General features: G+C 46.0%; 2 protein-coding genes and 1 long non-coding RNA gene across 15 annotated transcripts in view; 2 read left to right on the top strand and 1 right to left on the bottom strand.

Moving 5' to 3' along the window:
- Positions 1-9,184, top strand: part of DYNC2H1 (dynein cytoplasmic 2 heavy chain 1) — a 326,677-nt gene extending 317,493 nt beyond the window's left edge. For all 7 annotated transcript variants that reach the window (XM_085883078.1, XM_085883083.1, XM_085883079.1 and 4 more), the window contains 5 exons: positions 381-470; positions 587-696; positions 2,116-2,197; positions 2,733-2,849; positions 4,723-9,184. In XM_085883078.1, coding sequence (XP_085739204.1) covers positions 381-470; positions 587-696; positions 2,116-2,197; positions 2,733-2,849; positions 4,723-4,881 — 558 coding nt within the window. In that variant the 3' untranslated portion in view covers positions 4,882-9,184. The remainder of the gene's footprint in view (positions 1-380; positions 471-586; positions 697-2,115; positions 2,198-2,732; positions 2,850-4,722) is intronic.
- LOC147027032 (uncharacterized) overlaps positions 1-27,131 on the bottom strand; it is a 215,886-nt gene that overhangs the window by 175,137 nt on the left and 13,618 nt on the right. For both annotated transcript variants that reach the window (XR_015058643.1, XR_015058644.1), the window contains exon 2: positions 574-689. This is a non-coding gene — a long non-coding RNA (uncharacterized LOC147027032). The remainder of the gene's footprint in view (positions 1-573; positions 690-27,131) is intronic.
- LOC147027031 (annexin A4-like) overlaps positions 22,642-27,131 on the top strand; it is a 28,275-nt gene continuing 23,785 nt past the window's right edge. The window contains exons 1-4 of one of the 6 annotated variants that reach the window (XM_085883096.1): positions 23,868-23,984; positions 24,227-24,383; positions 25,398-25,606; positions 26,860-26,941. In XM_085883096.1, the coding sequence (XP_085739222.1) occupies positions 25,574-25,606; positions 26,860-26,941 (115 nt within the window). In that variant the 5' untranslated portion in view covers positions 23,868-23,984; positions 24,227-24,383; positions 25,398-25,573. Of the gene's footprint in view, positions 22,679-23,724; positions 23,800-23,844; positions 23,985-24,226; positions 24,384-25,397; positions 25,747-26,859; positions 26,942-27,131 lie in introns of those variants that run through there. The other 5 variants (XM_085883098.1, XM_085883100.1, XM_085883099.1 and 2 more) reach the window with 5 other exon arrangements.

Genomic DNA, 27,131 nt, shown 5'->3' with positions numbered 1-27,131 from the left:
TAATATGAAAGAGATAAACGCTGGAGACGAATGAAACATGGTGTGTTGGAGAGTTTCTTCATATTCATTTTCGATTCGCTATCGGCTCGAGCGTGCTTCAAAGCCAACTAATTTTTATCTCCGGTTTGTTACCCTGGTTGTCTTTATTGGTTTCTAGTGTACAAAAGATATCAGTAAATGCAATTTGCTTTTCCTTTTATTTTACCGAAGAGACCCAAACACGGTGGGTTATTGGGTTTCTTTTTCTTCATTGGACTGTTTGGGGACGTATAGCAAAGCAATTCTCGCTCTTGTTATATTGTGTCAGGAGGTCGTGGTGCAGATTACAAGAGGGTGGTAAGTTATTTAATCAGTGGTTCTGGTGTTTTTTCATTCACCAGTGCCCTGCAGCCTGGCAGACTTTGTGGGAAGGCCCGGCTGATCCTGCACACTTCCTTCGCACGGTCGTATATCGAGCTCGTGCTGTGCTGGTAAGGCATTTATTCCAATCACTGCCCTTTCCACAAAGTCATTGCATTTCCCACCATGTGCACCTATTCTCCACTCTCACCTTCTCTAACGTGATGTGCATACCTTCTTTATGCAGGACATGGTGAAACGATTGGACAAGGGCACTTTGCTTTCCGATACAATCAACCTCTCCGATCTTTTTCATCCACAGGTCTTCCTCAATGCCTTGCGGCAGCAAACTGCAAGGTAATATTCCATGATGTTAATTATTATATATGTTTAATCCTATAATTATCAAAATATGCACCAACAAAGTTCATTGGTGTTATTTACTGCAATTGCCTGTCATTCATGATTCATTCTCAAAGAGGAGGTGGTTAATAAGAATAGTATGAACCATGTGCTCGAGTATTCGAGAATAACTGCTGTATTAGGGATCTGTCAGGGGAAAGTTGTATGTAATATGTGCATTGATGGAGGTGGTGATTATAAACAATAGATCAGAATAGGGTAAGGTTGTATTGTATAAAATATCCTGTACAAGCGAGGCCAGGTAAAGGACTTAGGCACAAAACGCACCAAGTTAGCACTACGTTCTTAGACAAAATGGACAACATCACGGGCCGTTTGGCCAGAGATCTGCAGGCCACAGCATTGTGGTGAGCTGTGGAGCTTTGGTTTGGGGCAGAACACTTTTAGGGGGCTCTCCCCACCCCCCCCCCTCCACGGGCGCCCAATGATGGGACCAGCCGCATATCAGAGGGCAGTCCTTGGGGTGTAAAAGCCCATGTGCACAGCAGTTGGACCTTTGGAGAAGACATCTCGCCTCTCACTCTCTTTCTGTTTCGTCACTCTCGGAGTTGGACCTTGAGTGGATACATGGTGCTATTCCTCCTCATCGCTATCCTCTCGTCTTCCACCCTGTGCAATAACAGCCTACACAATGACAACATGTGGTTCAGCAACACCAGATCATGCCTGCCTTAAGTCCTTGCCTGCCCCATTGTTAAGAGTTTGAATCTGGCATTATCGGCACCATTAGCGGGGTTATTTATTTTGTATGTAAATGCTTACTTACTCGTTTGTCCTTTGAGCACCTGGTCTATTCCATTTATTTATTATATATTATATATTATCATCTCGTCTCTCCCCTCCCGTATTCAGTTTAATTGTAAAGAAATGTTTTCCCGCCTTCCTGCTTTCGAGCGCAACCAATCACCAAATTTGGTTTATTTATTGGGCGATCGTTTGGAGATCATAAATGGTAAATTAACACAGTAACTTGTTAACAAACAAAAACGCAGTATAGAGTGAATTTGAACATCCTTTCAGTCATTCACAGATCTGTTTACACCTCCAGTGCAGAGTGGCTGCATTAGCTCAGCCTCTGATGTGACAATTTTATCAATCTGACTTTGTGTTAGAACTCTTTAATATTTCTCTCCTACAATACCCAAGGTTAATGAAGGACCTTGTACCTATTTTAAAGGTAGGATAAGGGTATTAAGTAATGTCATTGTACTTCACATGAATTACAAGGGCTTTAGGGTGACAATGTCACACTGTATGGGATTTTAACCTGGGACCTTAGCATCATGAGGTCTCCAATCAGAGGAGATTACCAGACAGATTCACATTTCTTGACTTTCTTTTCTACCATGGCAGGAACATCCACAATTCTATGGACACCCTTAGGGTGGTTGTATCTTGGAAAGGAAGCATTCCTACAGCAGGTCTACAGGTGAAGGTAGGATCAGTGTTTCTTGTTTATATACCTACTGTTATTTTATTTTCCATATTGTATTTTTTTCTTCTTTTTTTTTCTTTCATCTCACATCACTAGAATCTTTTTTTTCTTCTTCTTCTGGTTTTAATTACCTGTTTGTATTTAGTTGTTTTTTTGCCAACTTAAATGGACTGTCATAGAATGTTCTGCATAGTATAAAATATTATTTATCCTAAACATGGAATTATTGGAAATACCATTTCCAAATATAGCTCATTGAGCAACTCATCACTCCGAAATTGCAAGTTTCTTGTTAATTTAATGAGTTGGTTTTGAACTTCTATCTCACACACTAAGAACTCATGTGATTTGCTTTATTGAACAACTCCAAGCAAAAATGGCTGAAAACTTTCTATCTTGTTTTGTGTGCCTTTTTACGTTTTATGTACAGCCTAGTTAACTCACTTGTATTGGAAACTCACTTATCCAAAACATACAACTTTAATCTGCCATGGGCTGTACACCTGCTTTCCACTCGCATGCATTTCACATCCAGGTGAATGGACTGTTGTTGGAAGGGGGCCAGTTTGCTAGTGGTGAACTTACCGAAAGTCCACAAGATTCTCCACTAGTCTGTCCAGTACCACCCTGCCACCTGGCCTGGCTTCCTCAGGTATGGACTCTAATTATGGTTGCAATTCTCCCAGAGTCATTCCAAAAGTCATACCATTTACATCATCAAATCACACTCCTCTCATCCCACCCCCCCCCTCCAAGGTCTTCTTTCTTTTTAAAATTATATTCTTCCTGTGGGGTATTATGTGAAAGCCATTTGGCCAAAATCTATTGAAAAGGTTGTGCAAGGTGAAATCTCCCACACCCAGGACTTAAACATGTCAAACAGGTGTGTTTTGCTTTCAGTGCTGCATTATTGCGAAGCAAGTTGGGAATGTTGAGAAGAGTTAGGTTATTCTTGCGCAGCATAAGTTGTAGGTGATCACACAAGAACATGTGCTCCTTGTATCTTCCTCTTGTTCTGGTTAGTCTGCCTCCTCTGCCTCCTTCAATCTTGAAGATTCTTGCAGAAGATTAATTAGGCTGGTGTCTATTTGCTGTTGTACCTTGTCGAACTACCCATTCCTGCTAAATTGCAACACAGTTGTAACTCGAACGGCACTTGGTGGAGCCCACACCTCCGCCAGGCTGAACAGTTTATGGTTTTGTATCCCATTGATAGGCCGGATCTAGATCCGGACCTTAACCAAAATCTAATCAGCTTGGTTTTATCACCCACGCAACTCATCCACCGAGTTTTGTCATAAGCCGTCCAAAATGTTTTGAGATCTCATTCTATAAATCGTTTTTGACACCATCTCTCAATGGTGAAGAATCATTTTTAAAATTATAGTATCCAGATCCGAATCCGGATCTTCATCAAAATCTAATTAATTTGTCCTTGTCACACAACCAACCTGTCCACCAAGTTTCGGCTGAATCTGTCCACAACTTTTTGAGATATCATGCTACATTGAAGAGGGGGGAGTGGGTTGGGGGGGGGGGGCTTCCGATGCTGCCTGGCTGGGTGAGCTTTTTTCGGTGGTTTCGGCCATGAAAGAGTAACAAACAAACGCATAAAAACACACAAACAAAGTTATTTGTAAGATTTCAACAATTTCAGTGCACAACATTTTACAGAACCCCTACATAGTTTCTTCCTGTGCAGGGCCTTGTGAAGGGGGGGGGTGGAGTGTTGTTTTTGTGTCCATGACCTGACCCAGCACGTTTGCAAAATGCTGTTTGTTTGTTTTTTTCTATGCTTTTCAGAGGTAAACACAATACATAGAGAATTCCCTTGTGGGAGGGAGGGAGGATTTTTCTGGTGCCCTTGACTTGAACCTGGGACCCTCAGCACTTGTGCAAAATCAGTTGGAGATTGGCCCAGCCATTTTATTTTCCATGATTTTAAGAAATACACAAACATACATACAGATAATTTCCTTGAGGGGAGTTTTGTGGGGTGGGGGGAGTGGCAAACTTAAAATCTTGCCCAGATCCTAAAGTTACTCCACCCAAAGTTTGGGGCCTCAAGGTGCTACGGTTCAGCCGTGAATGAATAACATACAAACACACAAACACTTGAAAATATGTATGTAGAGTAGATATTATATGTTTCAAAATAATTTTTCCTTCCTGGGAAAACTAATATAAAGATGTTGGTGCTGAACCAGCTTCTTCAATTTGCCTTTCATCGAAGACGTCTGACACCCACTCTGCCTTCACATGTGTGATTTCTTTAAATTATACATTTTTTTGCTTGCCTTGGATGTTTGATATTTCTGATGCTGTTCGAAGTTCTTGAAATGCAATAATACACAGGAAAAGGTCACATTTGCCTTTGGCATATACACAATCCATGATCCGCTTACTTGACTTCTCTGTCCTATTGTGTTCATACGAATAATTTGGCTGTCCACATAAGCAGAATACATGAGATCAATCGTAGATGAAACACGACAAGAAATTTCTTTGTTTTATTCTGTTCTAAGGCTCTGCCGGGTCCTTACGCCTCTGAGAGCTGCATCTCCCTGCCCGTATATGCGTCGATCAAGCGTGACCGTGTCCTTATGTGTGTCGATCTGCCTTGCCGCGGAGACCCAGAGCTGTGGCTGCTAATGGGCGTGGCCATCTGCATCAATACTCAATGAGCAGAAGCTTCTCAGAATTGCACCATAACCAGCAAAAACTTGGCAACACACATCTGAATGGCACCAAAGTTGAACTCACTTACTATCCAACATGAGAATACTCTACAATGATCACACATACTGTACAAGGTCCGAATGAAAATGTTTTTCCTCCCCCAAATCATAAAGGAATGATCCTTCAGCACAGATGGTTGACATTTTCTATCAGTTTCCAGCCAGGTTCACGATCCCCCCCCCCCCCCAGCAGTGGGCGAGTTTCCTCATACAGTTTGAATATAACTCGTGTTTTTGGCTCTGCAACTTTTTCAGTGGTGCAAAGTTTTTTTGACTGTCTCCAACCCTTTCACATATAATGTGCTGCACTGCATAATGGAGTTCACGTGGTTCTTTGTTATTTGAGCTTCAGCACTGTGGATGTCTATTCTAAATCTGGTTTCTGATGTCATTATCTAATTAAACTATGTGACTGATGATGATATAGCATACCTGCATACAGTTGAGGGAAAATTGCACTATAACAGTGAGGATAGCATGAATACATTCCAATTTATGAAGTATTTGGATGATTATAATCAATTTATCTTTTGCTTTCCTTGAGTGAAAAGCATTCCATGTTGAGATTAGGATTCTCTTCAACCAGAAGCTCTTTCTCTTTCTCTTTCTCTCTCTCTTTCTCTCTCCTCTCTCCCACGAAAGGTAAAGTAGGTTATGTTTTCACCCCTTTCTGTCTGTTTGTTTGTTTGTTTGTTTGTTTGTGTGCAGGATATCTCAAAAAGTTGTGGACGGATCCGAATGAATTTTTGTGGACAGGTTTTTGATGTGTGACAAGGCTGAACTGATTAGATTTTAGTGAAGATCCTGATCTGGCTACAAGGATTTTTAAAGTGATTCTTCACCATTGAGAGATAGGGCCAAAAGGGATATATAGCACGATATCTCAAAAAGTTTGGGACGGATTCGGACAAAACTTGGTGGACACGTTGGGCGTGTGACAAGGAATAATTGATTAAATTTCGGTAAAGATCCGAATCCAGATCCGGATCTGATAATTTTTAATGTGATTCTTCACCATTGAGAGAGTGCTAAACCGATATATAGCACGATATCTCAAAAAGTTTTGGACGGATTCAGATGAAACTTGGTGGACAGGTTGGGTGTGTCACAAGGACGAATTGATTCGATGTTGGTGAAGATCCGAATCCGGATCTGGATACAAGAAATATTTGATTTCTAAAGTGATTCTTTACCATTGATAGGGCCAAAAACGATATAGTACTGTGTAGCATGATATTTCAAAAAGTTATTGGGCCCGATATGTTCTTGTGGATCAGGCATTACGTGGCGGAGGTATGCGCTCCAACGAGTGCCCTTCTAGTTTTCTTTCTTTTTCTCTATTTCTCTCTCTCTTTCTTGGTTTGTGTTGAATCGTTGGAACCTGTGAGCAGCCTCAATGGTCATTTCATCTTATTGAGCGCTGGTCCTTCACTTCATGCACGATCGAAAGAGTTTGTAATCTATGATTGTGATCTTGTAAATGGAGCGATGCCACGACCTGTCATCACAAATCATCATTGCTGTATGATAATTTTGGACCAGCTACATATCGAATTTATCATGAGAAAATGGTGTCTGCTGATTTTGTATAACGGGTTATCTATTTTTTATATTTGAACTAAAGGGGTGGAGGGAGAGACTGAATTGAGACTATTGAAAAGGAAGAGAAACGAGGATGATCGGAGAGAAAATGGAGAGTAGGGTAAGTGTGGAGAAAGGAAAGAAGTTTAGTAGTTGATTGGAGGAAGGGAAGGGGAATGTAGGGAGCGTAGGAGGGATGGGAAGGTGTCGAGCATCGCGCCATGTTCACATGCAAAATATACATGTAGCTCCTATCATGGATAGGTTTAAGCATTGGGCTGGCCAATGGTAGCTGTTAAAAGAGCCTGAATCTTACCCACCTCACAAACCAAATTAACTATTGTGTTTCATCGCAAGTTTGTCTCTTAATTTTGTTGTCAATCACCGCACAAAGTTTGTCCTTCATCTTTCATTTTATATCAGACGGTACATACAAAAATACATCTTTATATTGTGAATAATACTGCCAGGTTGTAGTTTTGGCACGTAATCTTTTTCTTACAGAAAATCAACATATTAACACATAGGACGGATAAACAGAAAAAACAACAACAATGTTTATGCATGAAAGATGAATCTAAACTGTATTCAGATCAGCAGTAGAATGTTTTGTGATTTCTATCGATATAATGATTCACATTGATGCCTTTGGTACTCGTGTAGGATGACATTTTGACGATTTCAGATGAATGCAGTGTACTTCAGCTGGTTTGTTAATATCTCTATAGCAGTCTACTCGAGCGATGATTTTATTGTTTTCATTATTATTTGGGCTTTTTTTTGAGGCATGTGATATGATGACAATGCAATGTCGTTTTTTTTTTTTTCTTCATCAATGAGCAAGTCCATATGAGGTGGAGTTGAGTAAATCGATCAAATACACCCTCTCTTAACTCCCCTTAATTTCACTTTCCCAAATTTTCTACCATCTTTATCCTTTAATTCCACCTTCCTCCCTGCCCTCCAACAGTTCACCTTCCTTTTCTCAATCTTATCTTTCTTTGGCTCAGCTTACACCCACTCTCCCCCCCCCCCCTTTTCCCATCTTTGCATTCATAATATGTAGATGAACTGTCTTCTTTCTTATTTACATTGTTTCGTGAGGTGAAATATTTAGCCTCGACATCATTTTGTGATCTCTTGTGTCATTGTTGACAGTGAGTTGATTTTGCGTGAAGTGAAAATAAAATGATTTATTCTGCCCTGTGATGACTCCACCCTGGGATGACTGACTCCACCCTGGGATGACTGACTCCACCCTGTGATGACTCCACCCTGGGATGACTGACTCCACCTTGTGATGACTGACTCTCCCTTGTGATGACTGACTCCACCCTGGGATGACTGACTCCACCCTGGGATGACTGACTCCACCCTGGGATGACTGACTCCACCCTGGGATGACTGACTCCACCCTGGGATGACTGACTCCACCCTGGGATGACTGACTCCACCCTGGGATGACTGACTCCACCCTGGGATGACTGACTCCACCCTGGGATGACTGACTCCACCCTGGGATGACTGACTCCACCTTGCGATGACTGACTCTCTCTTGTGATGACTGACTCTCCCTTGTGATGACTGACTCTCCCTTGTGATGACTGACTCCACCCTGGGATGACTGACTCCACCCTGGGATGACTGACTCCACCCTGGGATGACTGACTCCACCCTGGGATGACTGACTCCACCCTGGGATGACTGACTCCACCCTGGGATGACTGACTCCACCCTGGGATGACTGACTCCACCCTGGGATGACTGACTCCACCCTGGGATGACTGACTCCACCTTGCGATGACTGACTCCACCTTGCGATGACTGACTCTCCCTTGCGATGACTGACTCTCCCTTGTGATGACTGACTCTCCCTTGTGATGACTGACTCTCCCTTGTGATGACTGACTCTCCCTTGTGATGACTGACTCCACCCTGGGATGACTGACTCCACCCTGGGATGACTGACTCCACCCTGGGATGACTGACTCCACCCTGGGATGACTGACTCCACCCTGGGATGACTGACTCCACCCTGGGATGACTGACTCCACCCTGGGATGACTGACTCCACCCTGGGATGACTGACTCCACCCTGGGATGACTGACTCCACCCTGGGATGACTGACTCCACCTTGCGATGACTGACTCCACCTTGCGATGACTGACTTTCCTTTGTGATGACTGACTCTCCCTTGTGATGACTGACTCAACCTTGTTATGACTGACTCTACCTTGTTATGACTGACTCTACCTTGTTATGACTGACTCTACCTTGTGATTACTTTACCCTGAGTGATCCATTCCCTCTGTTACATTGAAAGGCTGAAATTGGAATGCTCTCTCGACATGAATTCTATCTATTGCGTTTGATGCGTTTCCTGTGAATGGCTCCTTATTGTGGCTTCGTGGAAGAAAGGATTTAACAGCAGGTCATGCGGTGGAATGTCGGTGATATTCCAGTGCAAAGAGACTACAGCTATTTTTGGATTGTGTAACAAGAGCTCAACTTCCCCAAAAATGGAATGTGCATGGAGTATAGCATGTCTATTTTTACCAAAGCACAAGCATGTTGCTTTATACTTGTCTCGCTGAATGGTGTTTTAGGGTGAAATGTTGTTGTAATGTATGATTTTAGCTGCATTGAATAAACCGTTTATATTTTCCACCATTATTTAATTTCATGAGGGTTATAGAAGATGAGCAAGTGAGGATGCCATTAATTTTGGAATGAGCAATAAGGAGATCTCGACCACGAGTGTTCATAGTGAATACATAAGAGTTCATATGAATTTGCCTATTGAGGAACCACGTTCAATTGAATCTTTGGAGATGCAAAATGCTGAAGCAAACATGGTATGCAAATGCATTTGTACATACAAGGAACTTGAACACAGAAGGAGGCCATTTGGCCCATCATTCCTGTGTTTTATTTATTCAATCTATTATTTTATTAACTGAATTCCACTGCGGGTGGGGGGAGGGTGGTTGGAATGTCTCGGAGGTGTCCAGACCCCGCAGGCAAGTCCTCTCAGGCATGCAAAACATGTGACTCACCCTCCTCTGCCTCAGCTTCTCCCTCCTCAGGATTTTTTTGTCTCTCACCTCCGCAATGTGTACAACTGGGCTGCAGCCTGCTACCTTCATGCCGCATCCTGCAGTATGTGGTTCTGGACTAAAGTTAATTATTCTTATCGCCACAATGGGGCTGTTTGTGCTCATGAGGACATGGCCCTCAAGAAGTCCAGGATGGTCTGTCCTGCAAGTGGCTCAACCAGGTCGGGTGAGTCTGCCATTGTGCCGAGTCTTGCCCTCGGCACCCGGGAGATGGTCACACAACCGGGAGCTTCTCGCTCTGCTCTCTCGTCCATGTTCACGCCCCCTAATGGCAGCTTTTCAAACCCCATCCTAAGAATGCCCCAGCCCAGGTTAATCGCCCACCCCGGTGGTCAACAATTCCAACCATATTAAACAAGGGTCACACACCTCGGCTACCCATGCCTCTATTCTCCATTTATACTGCCCTAACGTGAGGATTATAAAACCACGTCCTATGATGAGGGCAATTGTCCCGGGAGCCAACTGCAAACTATAGTTTTGCAAATGCTGGATCTCACTGACCCCAACCATTTGCACTCAAATTCAGGATCACAGAGCTGATGATCGTGGCGCTTGCTCCTGTGTCCACAACGCCGTTATCCCCATTCCTCAAATTGTGACCCGAATCGTGAAGCTGCTCTTGCCAATCTGTCCACAATAAATGATTTGCCTGGAGGAGAGTGCTCTGATCCATCTACCACTGCTGAACACGGCCCTGTATGCTTGGAACTTATTGGTTTCCCGGGGCCTGGCGGGAGAGTGTGTGTGACCGGCTAGTCCGTGGCGCACTCATAGGAGTTGACGGCCGGTGGGTTGGGGATATCTTGGGGTGGGTTGGGATATTCCTACAAGGATATCTGTAGTCATATGTTATGTGACTCAACCAGGCTGTTATAACACTTCACTGGGTAAGTTTTATACAGTCCAGGTTCCTCCCTCTGTAGTTTTGAGTTGGGGTATTCCCTGGTGACTTTCGCAATACCATCACTGGAGCCACCTGCCATGGCCCCATTCTTAATTGCCAGTCCGCCATCTCCTGAACCATCCACTCTAGGTTTGTGGCCCTTGGAGCGACCCCCTTCCCAGACCCGCCATTGTTTGCAGGGCCCACCTGCCTCACGGTCACTGGATGACGCTCACCTCCACATGCCAAGGGCTTTGCTGCCTCCCAATGGGCTGCAGTGTCAGCCAACTCCCTCATGGTGGCCAGGCACCAAATAGACAGGTGTACTCTGTGATCTGAGTCTGGGAGGGCCTGGATAAAATAGTCCAGGGCCAGACTTTCCTGGGCACATTCCCCCATGCCCGCATGCACAATCCCAATCGTGCGGTAAATATCGTGTCTCAATTCCCCAATAGTCTCAAGGAGCTTTCTTTTTCATACCGCAAGCTAAGATTTAACAAACTCGTTGTCGTTCTACTTTCAATCGGTGTTTTGGAGTCGCAATGATGTTCGGTACTGATACCGCACTGTCGGGTATGGTGGTTAGAACCTCTGCTGTCACGCTGTACAATGTTGCCACCAGATGCACCACACCCTCATCCAGGTTCCCCCCGTTGCCTTGAGTCATGCACTCAAACTGCACCAAAAACATCCTCGAGTCACTGTCCGTCATACGGGGCCAATGGCACCACTCAGTTTCCCGGGGTTCAAATCCCACATGCCAGTCCTTGCGGAGCCAATGCATGGGAGAACCCTCCAAATACTTGCGGTGTTGTGTGCATGGGGGGGCTCACCCCTCCCGTCAGTCAAATTAACAGCTGCCCCCTCTGTGTGGGTGCATGTTCCGCGTTGTCCTGATTGTTCACCCATTCCATACCACTCGTCCCTGGTGCACACTCCGTCTCACTCACTCTCTGCACACTCAGCACACACACACCATGCCTCTCATCACTCCAATAAACCCTAGGTCCTTTATTCTCCCCAAGCTCGACACACACCCATTCACACCATGCACCCGTGTCGACTCACACCGTCTTACCTTGACCTGACTCACCTCATCACAGTTCGCCTCAAGGTCTTTTATTCTCTCCACCTGTACCTTTAATGTGTTATCTTGATCTTTAAGCCTCGTTTCAACACATTCCATCAATTCTGCCTTAATTTGCTGTAGCCCTTCCACCCTCTCTACTCATTCTTCCTTCACTTTATCTATCTCATCTCTTATCTTTATGATCTCCCGCTTGGCTCCTCTTCCAGAATTACTTGCATGTTTTCTGTACTCTTTCATTTTCTGTTCCCTCATCACTATATTATGTTCCTTTATCTGTCATTCCTTTGTCTTCATTTGTTTGTTCATCTCCCATTCTTTTGTCTCTATCGTTTGTCCCATCTCCTCCATTTTCTGGGTTACCTTGTCGTGTCTCACCTGACATTCCTTCTTGATTGCCATCAATTCCCCCTTGGTTTCTTTTCGGCCTTTTTCAATTCTTTTATCACATCCGTATTACCTCTGATTTCTATTTTTAATTGTTCCTGCCCTACCTTTAGTCCTTTTATATCCATCTGTATTTTATTTACTTTGTCTGTCATTTTGACCTGACTCGCCTTGATCTCTTCCCAGACACCGTCCACAGACCCCCTTACTCCATTCACCTCATCCCGTTCAGCTTGGAATTTCAATTCCACATAATCGCCCATTGCCTTCTTGTCTGCTTTCACCTCTGCCAATCCCTCATGCATGATTTTTTTTTCTTCTATTTTTTACAGAAGTCTCGGTTGATACTTTTTGAGATTCGGAGCCATTGTGGAGCTAAATGACAGACTATGGCAAACAGGGAGAGGAATGCAAGGAAGGACAAAACGAGGAAGGAATGGAAGGACAAAATTGCAGAGACGAGCCACAGTTTGTGCAGGGAGTGGCACGAAGGAAGAAGGGCAGGGGGTTGGTATCTGTTTTAATCTTACTCAACACTCTCTTATTGGTTTGTGAAATTCGTCACAAACAGATGATTGCATGTTCTGCACATTCAGTTTACCAACTGGGATTGTGTTTAACTCTTTGCATGTTGTAGAATGAATGATTCATCGATTGTTCGAGGCAATTTGGTGGGTAATCCATTAGCCAAGTGGACTCAAAATTGACAAATATTATCCAGACAATAAAATAGTGAATACACGACGGGAGGAAAGAAAAACCTTGAGATTAGTTTATCTCTCGAGTCAAATTGACATCTCCCAAGAACCTGCGGTGTGCATATTTTAATGGCACGCACATTACCTGACCTACTTTCATAACCTGACCACATCAGACAAAAACAGATGGGATGGAAGGCATCAACAGGACGTTGATTGAGGAATGCTAACCACCCTGGGAAGCGACCAAAAGCTGACGTTTTGGGTGTTAACCCTTCACCAGAGAAAATGAGGCAGACCATTCAGTGTGGTATGAGAAAGAATCAAAATAAAACCGTTGTTAACATTTCAAAAAGTTTCTGAACCATATACATGCCATCCTTTCACATGCTATTTAAAACCCCATCACTGGAAAGAGCCTACATGATGTTAAGGTATGCTAACCACCATGAAAAGCAAGGAGAAGCTGATGCTTTCGATGCTAACCCTTCCTCGGTGCTCAAACAAAGTTTCTTGCTTCGATGGTGAAAGAATAAGCAAATGGCGTGGCTGCTGCTTTCAATGAGCATAAGGTGAAACATGCATCCTAACCCTAGCAGGAAACCCAAACTAAAACCACTTACCCTTACAACAAATCCTATCCCGAACAGCGAACCCCAGCCCGAACAGCGAATCCGAGCCGAAATAGCGAACTCTATCCCGAACAGCAAACCCCAGCCCTAACAGCAAACCCCAGCCCTAACAGCGAACCCCAGCCCAAACAGCGAACACCAGCCCAAAGAGCAAACCCTCGCCGAAAGAGCGAACCCGAGCCCAAACAGAGAACCCCAGCCCAAAGAGCAAACCCGAGCCGAAAGAGCGAACCCGAGCCCAAACAGAGAACCCCAGCCCTAAGAGCGAACCCTCGCCCTAAGAGCAAACCCCAGCTCAAACAGCGAACCCCAGCACAAATAGCGAACCCCAGCCCTAAGAGCAAACCCTAGCCCAAACAGCGAACCTTCACCCTAAGAGCGAACCTTCGCCCGAACAGCGAACCCCAGCCCTAACAGCGAACACTCGCCCTTAGAGCCAATCCGAGCCCAAAGAGCGAACCTGAGCCCAAACAGTGAACCCTTGCCCTAACAGCGAACCCGAGCCCTAACAGCGATCCCGAGCCCTAACAGCGATCCCGAGCCCTAACAGCGATCCCGAGCCCTAACAGCGATCCCGAGCCCTAACAGCGATCCCGAGCCCTAACAGCGATCCCGAGCCCTAACAGCGATCCCGAGCCCTAACAGCGATCCCGAGCCCTAACAGCGATCCCGAGCCCTAACAGCGAACCCGAGCCCTAACAGCGAACCCGAGCCCTAACAGCGAACCCTTGCCCTAACAGCGAACCCTTGCCCTAACAGCGAACCCTTGCCCTAACAGCGAACCCTTGCCCTAACAGCGAACCCTTGCCCTAACAGCGAACCCTTGCCCTAACAGCGAACCCTTGCCCTAACAGCGAACCCTTGCCCTAACAGCGAACCCTTGCCCTAACAGCGAACCCTTGCCCTAACAGCGAACCCTTGCCCTAACAGCGAACCCTTGCCCTAACAGCGAACCCTTGCCCTAACAGCGAACCCTTGCCCTAACAGCGAACCCTTGCCCTAACAGCGAACCCTTGCCCTAACAGCGAACCCTTGCCCTAACAGCGAACCCTTGCCCTAACAGCGAACCCTTGCCCTAACAGCGAACCCTTGCCCTAACAGCGAACCCTTGCCCTAACAGCGAACCCTTGCCCTAACAGCGAACCCTTGCCCTAACAGCGAACCCTTGCCCTAACAGCGAACCCTTGCCCTAACAGCGAACCCTTGCCCTAACAGCGAACCCTTGCCCTAACAGCGAACCCTTGCCCTAACAGCGAACCCTTGCCCTAACAGCGAACCCTTGCCCTAACAGCGAACCCTTGCCCTAACAGCGAACCCTTGCCCTAACAGCGAACCCTTGCCCTAACAGCGAACCCTTGCCCTAACAGCGAACCCTTGCCCTAACAGCGAACCCTTGCCCTAACAGCGAACCCTTGCCCTAACAGCGAACCCGAGCCCTAACAGCGAACCCGAGCCCTAACAGCGAACCCGAGCCCTAACAGCGATCCCGAGCCCTAACAGCGATCCCGAGCCCTAACAGCGATCCCGAGCCCTAACAGCGAATCCTTGCCCTAACAGCGAACCCTTGCCCTAACAGCGATCCAGAGCCCTAACAGCGAATCCTAGCCCTAAAAGCGAACCCTAGCCCTAAGAGCGAACCCCATCCCAAAAGCGAACCCTAACCCTAACATTCCCCCTGAGGAGGATCCATAACACCTGTCACATGGTGCCTGAACAGTCTCAGAAAAAGACCGTTTGATGGTAGAAATGTCAGACCTGAGCCTTGCCTGCTGAGCAACTGTACTAGTTGGTGGTGCTTTGGGATTTGAACACAATTTCTATCCCATATAAAAATGCCATGCAGAAAAGCAAAACATGAGGCAGCATACATGAGAATGTCCAAATGTGAACGATGAGTAACCATGTCACCACGAGCTGCAAATCGAGTCGTTGCATCCATATTTTCAGCCTCAACCTGTCTCAGACATGACTTTCTCATATGCCAACCTACACCAGCTGGGATTCACTCCCGAAACGTCTTTTGCCTTGAGGTGCCCTGAACTTCAGGCCAGAAAGTGTTTGAAACATGCAGGAAGAAGAGCAAGAAGGACTTGGAGTACAGTATGTGTTTACTATAGCACCGCTGTACACACACACACACACACACACACACACACACACACACACACACACACACACACACACACACACACACACACACACACACACACACACACACACACACACACACAACGTCTTTCCTCTCAAGGATAGTGTGGGGTAATTTGGTAAAGGGTTAAAAGGGTCAGATAAAAGATAAGATAGTATAGGGGGTAGACCGGGTTTAGGGATAGGAAAAATAAACTGATAGGATGATTGCACAGTGTGAGCCGGTATTTTTAAGTAACGGGTTTGGTTCAGTGCAGTCGTGTGCAATCCAGACCGAGGAAACATCCATTGAAAATTAAAGATGTGGGAGTCTCAATCACCAAGTACAACAAGGTGAAGCAGCCCCGGCAAACGAAGGATCTTTTATATCATGTGGTTGTTGTGATCATCACCATTGTTGTTTGTGGGTTCCTTCCATTCTTGTATACAGTACTTTTATGCATGTTTATATTTTTTGTTTATCTTGACACGTATGCTTCGCAAAGTGTTTGTGTGTTTTACAGTGGCCTCGAAGCCCTGTTTCCTCTTCCTCCCGGCGGTAAGGATGGGCTCTTTGTCGTAATCAAATTAGAGAGTTAAAAGAACACGATACCCAGGGCAGTGTTCAAATATACACTTCTAATAAAATGATGATTTTAAGGATTTTTTTTTTTTTAAATCTGCAAGTTTAGCGCGACTGAAGCAATTTTATACACCACCCTTATACACTGTAATAAGATGACATTGAGTCACAGTTTAGGAGATGGAGACTGTGGTGTAGTGTTTGACCGAGTAAGTACCACTTTGATGGAATAAATAGGGTGCTAGATCCTCTCCGTGTGTCCTCACCATTGTGCTAAAGACACCACAACTGGCAACGAGGATTTATCAAACCATGACTACATCACATGGTAAGGTCCCTGAGTATGCCGGACACAACTTTGAACTCTTTGTGCAGCAGCTCAATTTCTATGTCATCGCTGACAACGTCGCTGATGCTGGGAAATGGAAAGCGATTCTTCTGTTGTCGCTGTCGGCGGAGGTGTTCCGTCTGCTGGCTGACTTGATTTCACCTGCGAAGGCGTTGGATGATGCTATTGCCTACAAATCCATAGTCAAGATGTTACACGACCATACTAAACCGGGCAAGTTGCCGCAGTTATCGCTGTACTAGTTTGGCAACCTGGTTTGGTTTCCCGATGAGAGGTGGTTGATTTTGTTGCCAGACTCAAGCATCTGGCAGGGGATGGTTCTGGACCATCTCTCCTTGGTCATGACCAATTGCACACAATTCGTCTGCATTGGGCAGACATTTACAGTGTTCATACGTCGTTTCCATCTCCTTGGGAAAACACCAAGTTCTATTCGGGCCTGGGTTCGGGAAGCTCATAGGTGCTTCGGATCACCTACACCTGAAGGAGGGTGTCAGTCTGCGATTCTGGTGGCCTCAACCTGTGCGAGATGCTCTTCGTGATCGGGTCAAAGGACTTGTCTGTCAAAGGAACTCGACCGATTGGAAAAGACTGGTGTCATTGAACCAGTGGCGCATTCTGAGCAGGCAATGCCCGTCATCACAGTGCTTAAGCGGAATGCAGGTATCCACCTGTGTTGTGACTTTAAAGCAACCGTAAACCCCAACCTCTGTGTGGAGCACTATCCACTGTCATCCATTGACAAGATATATTTGAAGTTGGTGGGAAGTCGGTATTTCACAAAGTTGGACTTGTGTGATGCCCACTTCCATCTCGAGGTCGCACCAGAGGATCATCACTTCCTTACCGTCAATATCTGTGAGGGTATGTACCAGTATACCAGTCTTTGTTTCAGTATCGCTTCAGCTCCAGCAATGTGGCAGAAAGTTATGGATCATCTTTGTGCCGACTTACCGGCACAACGCTACTTGGATGACATCCTCATCGCGGGCGCCACGGCTGAACGGCATCTTGAGAGAATTGATAAAGTGATGTCTACATTAGCTGCTCAGGGTCTCCGCCTGAACAAAGACAAATGTTTCTTCTTTCAGAAGGGAATGGAGTACCTGGGTGATGTCATCACCAAGGATGGGCTGTTGAAAACCCCTCAGAAAGTGGACGCCATAACCGACATGCAGAGCCCAAGAGACAAAGTTCATCTTCGTTCCTTCATTGGACTGGCTCAGTATTGCCAGAGGTAGGTCAGCAACCGAAGCCTTGAGCTCACTCCGCTGACTCGTTCGTTTGAGTTAGAGTTCGACGGAACAAGCAGCATTCGAACGAGTCAAATGTCGTCTCACTGAAGACACAGTTCTCATGCATTACGAACCTTCTCGTCCTCTCATTCTTGCATGTGACAACTCGTCGTATGGCATTCTCAGTGCCTCAGGTAATGAGTGAGGGTGCTGAGCTTGTTTTGCGTCCCGTGCTCTGATGGCCGCAGAGCAGAATTATGCTCAAATTGAGCATGGGGCACTGAGCCTTGTATGGGGCATGCTGAAGTTTCATCAGCACTTCATCGGTCGACATTTCCTCCTACAAACTTATCATCAGCCGCTTCAGTTCTTGCTCGATCCTCGGAAAGGTATTCCATTCACTACCGCTGCTCGGCTCCAGAGATGGTGCCCCTTCCTCAATGCGTACGACTGTACGGGTACGAAATCAGATTTTGTGCTTCCAAACGGTACACTAAACTGTGATGGCCTGCCTCGACTGCCATCTCCGAAGGTCATCGCCGAATCCACAGATGGCGTCGAGGTGTACATGTTCAAATTTTTCTCGCACTCATCATTTTGATACTAATTTTACCTTTCTATCTCAAATAGTATGGAAGTTACTCGCGTTTCATTTCATTGGATTTTAATGATTATTTTAATCGTTGCCATAGAAACACAGCTAAAATGGGACTTTTTGATCATTTTACTCAAAGTCGAAAATTGTTTTTGGAATAAACATATATTTAATAAACAGGAATAAATTCCTGTTTGGGGCTAGTGTGAAAAAATTCTGACTCAAACCCAAGGACCTCGTCACTTACACGGGTACGGCCCACTGAGCATTTGAGTCTTTGGATATCCTCAGAACTTTCCCACACTAACACTGCAAGCTTGATAATGGCCGTCGTGTGTGTGTGTGTGTGTGTGTGTGTGTGTGTGTGTGTGTGTGTGTGTGTGTGTGTGTGTGTGTGTGTGTGTGTGTGTGTGTGTGTGTGTGCACGCGCAGGTGTATTAGAGATAAACCTCATATGGGAATTTATTAAAGAGGAATAAATTATTTCATGGGGCTGGTGTGAAAAATTCCGACTTAACGCTGGACTTGAACCCAAGGACCTCATCACTTACGTGGTGACAGCCCAAAAATATAGCTGCCACCAATTTCAGCAACTATACCATCACCATGGAAACATCCCCAAAAATATAGCTGCCACCAATTTCAGCAACTACACCATCGCCATGGAAACATCCCCAAAAAAATTGCTGCCACCAATTTCAGCAACTTCACCAGCACCATGTCAACCATCCCAAAAAACATAGCTTTCTCCAATTCTGGCAATGACCCATCACCATGGAAACGATCTTGAAAAACATAGCTGCCATCAATTCCAGCAACTACACCACCACTCTTCGGTCATCCCATAAAATAATCTTTAAAGAAAACCCCGGTGGGAGGGGAGATGAGGCGTCCTTGCTTGAAATGAACACTACTCGTTCTCAGATTTGCCACATCATACTGAAACCTCAACTACCAATGTCTTGTTTTCTTTTTTGGACTTCAGTACAAAATGTCACAATTTTTACAAGGGGTAACAAGACATTGTAGCCACCCTTTGCTATTTGCACGTGAAGTGTTGTTAAGCATCAGATATTGTAGTGATACATTGTGTCTCAGGGCTTGCAGTGAGATTTGATGGGTGTTATTGGTACTCTGACCAGGGTACTGGGATGAAAGGGGCTCTGAGGTGGAGGGATAAAAGGGGCTCTGAGGTGGAGGGATGGAATTGTGTCTGGGGTGGAGGGATGGAATGGTATCTGGGGTGGAGGGATAGAAAGGTGGAGGGATGGAATGGTATCTGGGGTGGAGGGATAGAAAGGTGGAGGGATGGAATGGTATCTGGGGTGGAGGGATAGAAAGGTGGAGGGATGGAATGGTATCTGGGGTGGAGGGATGGAATGGTGTCTGGGGTGGAGGGATGGAATAGTGTCTGGGGTGGAGGGATAGAAAGGTGGAGGGATGGAATGGTATCTGGGGTGGAGGGATGGAATGGTGTCTGGGGTGGAGGGATGGAATGGTGTCTGGGGTGGAGGGATGGAATGGTGGAGGGATGGAATTGTATCTGGGGTGGAGGGATGGAATGGTGTCTGGGGTGGAGGGATGGAATGGTGTCTGGTGGAGGGATGGAATGGTGGAGGGATGGAATGGTGGCGGGGTGGAGGGCTGGAATGGTGTCTGGGGTGGAGGGATGGAATGGTGTCTGGTGGAGGGATGGAATGGTGTCTGGGGTGGAGGGATGGAATGGTGTCTGGGGTGGAGGGATGGAATGGTGTCTGGGGTGGAGGGATGGAATGGTGTCTGGGGTGGAGGGATGGAATGGTGTCTGGGGTGGAGGGATGGAATGGTGTCTGGGGTGGAGGGATGGAATGGTGTCTGGGGTGGAGGGATAGAAAGGTGGAGGGATGGAATGGTGTCTGGGGTGGAGGGATAGAAAGGTGGAGGGATGGAATGGTGTCTGGGGTGGAGGGATGGAATGGTGTCTGGGGTGGAGGGATGGAATGGTGTCGGGTGGAGGGATGGAATGGTGTCGGGTGGAGGGATGGAATGGTGGCGGGGTGGAGAGATGGAATGGTGTCGGGTGGAGGGATGGAATGGTGGTGGGGTGGAGGGCTGGAATGGTGTCGGGTGGAGGGATGGAATGGTGTCGGGTGGAGGGATGGAATGGTGGCGGGGTGGAGAGATGGAATGGTGTCGGGTGGAGGGATGGAATGGTGGTGGGGTGGAGGGCTGGAATGGTGTCTGGTGGAGGGATGGAATGGTGGCAGGGTGGAGGGATGCAATGGTGGCGGGTGGAGGGATGGAATGGTGGCGGGTGGAGGGATGGAACGGTGGCGGGGTGGAGGGCTGGAATGGTGTCTGGGGTGGAGGGATGGAATGGTGTCTGGGGTGGAGGGATGGAATGGTGTCTGGGGTGGAGGGATGGAATGGTGTCGGGTTGAGGGATGGAATGGTGTCGGGTTGAGGGATGGAATGGTGTCTGGGGTGGAGGGATGGAATGGTGTCTGGGGTGGAGGGATGGAATGGTGTCTGGGGTGGAGGGATGGAATGGTGTCTGGGGTGGAGGGATGGAATGGTGTCTGGGGTGGAGGGATGGAATGGTGTCTGGGGTGGAGGGATGGAATGGTGTCTGGGGTGGAGGGATGGAATGGTGTCTGGGGTGGAGGGATGGAATGGTGTCTGGGGTGGAGGGATGGAATGGTATCTGGGGTGGAGGGATGGAATGGTGTCTGGGGTGGAGGGATGTTGTGGTGCCAGGGTGGAGGGTTAGAGTGGTGTCAGGGTGGAGAGATGGAATGGTGGCGGGGTGGAGAGATGGAATGGTGTCGGGGTGGAGGGATGGAATGGTGTCGGGTTGAGGGATGGAATGGTGTCGGGGTGGAGGGATGGAATGGTGTCGAGTGGAGGGATTGAATAGTGTCGGGGTGGAGGGATGTTGTGGTGTCAGGGTGGAGGGTTAGAGTGGTGTCAGGGTGGAGAGATGGGATGGTGGTGGGGTGGAGGGATGGAATAGTGTCGGGGTGGAGGGATTGAATAGTGTCGAGTGGAGGGATTGAATAGTGTCGGGGTGGAGGGATGTTGTGGTGTCAGGGTGGAGGGTTAGAGTGGTGTCAGGGTGGAGAGATGGAATGGTGGTGGGGTGGAGAGATGGAATGGTGTCGGGTGGAGGGATGGAATGGTGGCGGGGTGGAGAGATGGAATGGTGTCGGGGTGGAGGGCTGGAATGGTGTTGGGGTGGAGGGCTGGAATGGTGTCGGGGTGGAGGGATGGAATGGTGTCGAGTGGAGGGATGGAATGGTGTCGGGGTGGAGGGCTGGAATGGTGTCGGGGTGGAGGGATGGAATGGTGTCGGGGTGGAGGGCTGGAATGGTGTCGGGGTGGAGGGCTGGAATGGTGTCGGGGTGGAGGGCTGGAATGGTGTCGGGGTGGAGGGATGGAATGGTGTCGAGTGGAGGGATTGAATGGTGTTGGGGTGGAGGGCTGGAATGGTGTCGGGGTGGAGGGATGGAATGGTGTCGAGTGGAGGGATTGAATGGTGTCGGGGTGGAGGGATAGAATGGTGTCGAGTGGAGGGATGTTGTGGTGTCAGGGTGGAGGGTTAGAGTGGTGTCAGGGTGGAGAGATGGTATGATGTCGGGGTGGAGGGATGGAATAGTGGGAGGTGAAATTTTTATATTTTTTGCAACCTGATCATTTACGTCCATCGTGGATTGAAAAATTACACTTAAATATCCCTAACAGATGGTGGAATGAAATATCCATGTGTTGTCATCTACCCTGCTGTGCAAGCTATAGTTCAGTTGTGTGTGACGTGTGTTGGGACATGTTGAGTGGTTGCATGCTTTTGAGCTTGTGCTGCTTTGCTAAATCCATGATGGATGATTAGCTTATCTAGAATTGGAATTCCAGGAAAGGTATTGTCATCATGTACTTTCCATCCATCCGTCCATCTCCTATTTTGACTTCTTCAGCCAAACCACTGGGCTGATCTGGCTGAAATTTGGCAGCAGGGTTCTGGTCTTCACTGGGAACACGGATTGCAAAGCTTGTTCCAGTCACCTGACTTTAAGTAGGTCAAAATGGCGGAATTAGTAAATTCCTTCAAAATCTTCTCCAGACCCATCAGTCTGAATGCTAGCTAATTTGGGTTGAAGCATTAGGTCAGGGCCCAGATTTGGAACAACAGGTCCAGTGATCCTATTTTCGTTGTATAAATTATATCAATAAAAGTGATGCAGAGTCATGATATTCACCGAGCTGCTCACCCTAACCCTAACAGCTCGATAGTGATCCGATTGTTTAACTCCCACACTCGTCATCGTTGTTTGTTTTTGATATTTACATTTATCTCAAGATCACATGAAGGAAAGTTGACTCTGCAGGGATTTACCTTGGATTCCTTGAGTTCAGCCACAGTTTATATAATGCTCGTTTTACTGTAATCTACATGCTGAACGCTCATGGTGGATCTCACAATTCATACAAATGTACAGTATGGATTTTTTTTTACCCTGTAATTGGGTTGGGGTTGAGGGGAGGATACAGTTTTCGACTTGTTGCCTCTTCTTGGGCATAATAATAATGTTTATTAAACTGCAACCATCAGAAGAACTGCATTTACATTTGCTGTATCAGAAGTGGCTGTGACGTCACAGAACTACTTAATAATGGTAGATCATGGTATTCCGCATTAAAAGGTTCTCGCATCAAGATAGTCACAATCGTCGGAGAAATGGCGGATTTTTTTGTTTTCAACATAGACCTGATTGAAAAAATGTATTTAATGTAAGCCAAAAGTCCAGGCGAATTATACGTAGAATTGAACGGTACTCGGTGGAGCTCACGCCTCCGCCAGGCTGAACAGTTCACGCTTTGTATCCCACTGACGCACCAGATCTGGATCTGGATCTGGACGTGAACCAAAATCAAACAGACTTGTTCTTGTCACGTAACCAACTCAACCACGAAGTTTTGTCCAAATCCGTCTTCAACTTTTTTGAGATATCTCTTAATGATGAAGAATCAGTTAAAAAAATTTAAAATTCTAGTTTCTGGACCTGGGTTCGGATCTTCACCAAAATCTCATCAATTCGTCCTTGTCACACACCCAACCTGTCCACCAAGTTTCGTCCGAATCCATGCATAACTTTTTGGGATATCCTGCTCACAGACAGACAGGTGACAACAATAACCGCCATTACATCCACCTTCGGTGGCGGAGGTAAATATGATACTTGCTCTTCTGATGGATGTTTTTTTTTTTCAAATGTTGTCGTTTCTTGGATCATTGCGGGTATGTTGTTCCAACAACTTTTGAAAACCTCAAGTAGTTGTCTTGATTTATTAAATTATTTTATTTTTTACAGTTGTGCATATATAAAGCTTTAAATGTATTATAATACTGTGCTACTGTATTGTGGTGTATCAACTATCAACACATGAAATTGCATGACATTTGTGTGGAGTACGTACCATTGCGCTTACGAAGTACTTTAACTCATTTGTTCAGTGGTGATGCTTGTTCTGCACTTTTAAAGGATTAGGAAGAAGTGGATATAAAACTGGGGCTCTGCGTCATCGTCATTGAGCTGGGAGGCCTCGACCAAGGGTGCTTGGAACCGTTGCCAAGGAAGGGAGGGCTCGCTGTGCAGATTGCTGCCCCCCCCCAACTCCTCTCTCTCTGTCTCTCTCTCTCTCTCTCTCTCTCTCTCTCTCTCTCTCTCTCTCTCTCTCTCTCTCTCTCTCTCTCTCTCTCTCTCTCTCTCTCTCTCTCTCTGCCTGTGAAGCTCCGAGGTAAGGGCAGGAACTCCCAAACAGTCCACAATGGACTCGTTGTTTGGTTGCCAAGCCTTGGCAGTTCTATGCTTATTTACCATCGGTGAATTTGATACATTTATAGTGTAAGAACGTTAGTTTTCTTTTTTTAAAAACCCACTGAACGCACTACGGTATGGTACTATACTACTGTAGTGTGAAGATATCCACATTGAATATTGCTTTGGTCTTTAACAGGGCATTTCTCTGTCGCAATGCAGGTGATCATTGTCTATGGTGAGAGTGAAACGTCCGGTGTGTCTCACAGTGGTTGCTGTCGTGGGTTGGCAGAATATGGTTTTCGAGGTTGCGTACTTGGCTCGGAATCTTCTCGCCCCTCATGGTCATTTCATAATGGAACAAGATCTCAATATACATGTATGTACATGTATGAAACTTGTCCTTGTGCTTCATGGAGCACCTTCTGAAAGGGACCATCAAGCCAACTGTCCCACCTACTTGGGGTCTTTAAAGTGTCACTATGCCTTTTTGGAAAGGATGCCAGTATCCGAGCCAAATTACCAAGTCTCTGTCAAAAGATTTAGAGCTTTATGGAAATTCACTTTCGCTCAAACATTCATAGCTTTCAGGCGGTGGCTTCATAATAATATCAGTTCCCTTCAAGGGAACTTTTCAGCAGGAGGATCTAGCCTGTAACAGGCCAAGCTACGATTGCCAACCTATAGTTGTTTGACCGTGCTCTATTCTTTTAAAATCCTGAGCATCAAGCAAGGAAGCCGCACATACTATGAGTCGGACGGGGTTCAAACCGCTGATCCCCAAGACTCAGAGCAGACGCTCTCACCATTATATTGATGGCAGCATCTAAAGCACTGAATTGCTCACAATGAGAGCCATGCTTGATGGATAGAATATATCTTTGAGAGGAGAAAAGGAAAAAGATCACAGCTGTGCAAGGAGCTAGGTATATACGGAATATCGGACGACTTTTCTATCAACCCACTACCCACACACCCGAAGTGCGCGAGACATGGTTTTTCTCTGATGATTTTCATCTTCCTATTAAACATGAGAAATCTTCTTTTGATGCAGCATTTGAAAATGTAAAATTATCTTTGTCGCCACAATTCCTCAAACAATAAAGCGATTGTTTTGCCCCCTTTTGATGTAACAGGATTTTTGTGGATTCCTGTTGAATGGATTCTTTAAACGCCCGTAATGTCTATCTTTTAGGACAATTCATGAACGTCTTGCTCGGCAAGCCTCTTGATACAGTATCCATTTTCTCCATGAGTGGTTTCTACCCAGCTGTGATGCGTTAAGTTTACTCGAATGAGAGTCCAAACCCTCAAACTTCTCCTTCCCTAATATTCGATGGAAAGTTTGTTTTCGGTCCAGGGAAAAGTCATCTGGGTGGTCTTCTCTTTGCAGCTCTTGTGACTCGCCCACACCACCGCCTCCGCTGTCTCCCCCTTCGAGCTCCTCACGAGGAATTCTCGCCAAGACCAATTCCTTCTGTCCATCCAGCGCGATTCTCCAGCCGTTCCAAGTTAATTCTCGATTTTTCCCCCCCCTACCACGCCCAGTCTCGCTGCTGACCCCACCTCATGGATTTCATGGACCTCATCAAAGGCATGGCGGTAAGAGCAGTCTTGTATGCCTTGGGAACGGTCTGCCGCAGTTACTCCCGGTGATATTGATATTGTTGGATTGATTGAGTTCATTGTCCTGTCGATCGGTTAACGAGCTTCCACATTCCGTGGAGATGTTTTCGGCTTTGGTGAGTGTTCGCGCTTTGCCCAAACCCTTGAAAGTGCATGTAGCCATTTCTTTTTAGTTTCAGGTTATACCCTCATTCCTAAATGTCATTGTGTTTACCTGTGCATGTTCAGCTCGGTTATACCCGTGACAAGATCTGTATGTTTATTCCACCGTTTAAATACCAAAAAGGTCTGTTGCTCCATAAGCACTCCTCCAAATGTTAACGTCGTTAACGCTATACATCGTCATCTGTCTTTGTCTGTCGGTGGGCTGTTAACTATGAACATTTGACGTCGCGTGTTTGTGTGTGCTGGAGATTCGATGTGAGAATCTGATTTGGCGATGAGAGTGTAAGTGTTGTAACGACGTTATAGTTTTATAACATGTATATTGTAAGAGAATGTTGTTCACTATGATTCGCTCAAATAGCTATTATGATTCCATCTACTACTCCGTCTTTGCTCAAATAGTACAACAAAAAAAGCAAATATATACATACGAACCGTGCTTCCCCATTGTCTCAGGTCACTCACCTGTATTTGAGTTTTCATTTATTTATTTTCATTTATTTATATTTTCATTTATGGATGTTGTCCGACGATGCCGTGATATTTTTTTTCCGGTGTACCGGCTTCTATCTCCATCGGCAAGCAAAATTTCAGCTTTCTTCGTCACCCAGAAGGCATCGATCTTTAATACCAGTCAGTGAGTCCGTGGTTTGAAAGAGTTTGATATATATCAGATGACTTAGGTTTGTGCAAAGAAGGAATTTTTTTGCTTTTATGAATTCGTGTTTGGTATCTCTGGGCAAAAGTCACAAAGGTGTTGTTTTGTAAGGTTAGCAATTTCGATGTTTGTTATTATCGAACAACCATATGTTGGCAAACGTTGTGCTTGCTTAATGGGCCTAATGGCCTCCTCCTGTATCGAAGTTCCTCAAAAGGAAAGTCATATCATCATCATAGGTCGGCTTCACTTGCCTGTAATAATGGTGATTTGCTGCTCGCTTCAGAGGCTTCTCCAAACCTTGGGCGGAACACTCACCCTGCAGGTGGCATCCCTAATGTATCCACATTGCAAAATGTTGATTTTTTTTTTTTTAATCATTTTGTTTGTTTTTTTGCCTTTTCAGACCAAGTTCCGTGGGACCATGTTCGAAGCTGCGGAATTCAATGCACAGACTGACGCGGAATCCATCCACGCGGCTATCAAAGGCTCGTTTGTTTGAATGTCCTTTTTTAAATATATTTTGTCAGTATAGAAATGCACAACATTCTGCGTGGTTCACCATCTCCTTTAAACGAGTGGAATATGTGAAACCATCGAATTGAAATCCCAAAGGAAAGCAAAACTCAGTTGACGAGGTTCATATTTTGCAATTCTCTTGCAGTGATGGAATTGTTG

This window comes from Eptatretus burgeri, chromosome 5 (genome assembly GCF_056783735.1).
Source record: "Eptatretus burgeri isolate ZD-2024b chromosome 5, Ebu_testis_v1, whole genome shotgun sequence".
Taxonomy (NCBI): domain Eukaryota; kingdom Metazoa; phylum Chordata; class Myxini; order Myxiniformes; family Myxinidae; genus Eptatretus; species Eptatretus burgeri.
This window is presented reverse-complemented; position numbering and strand designations above follow the sequence as displayed.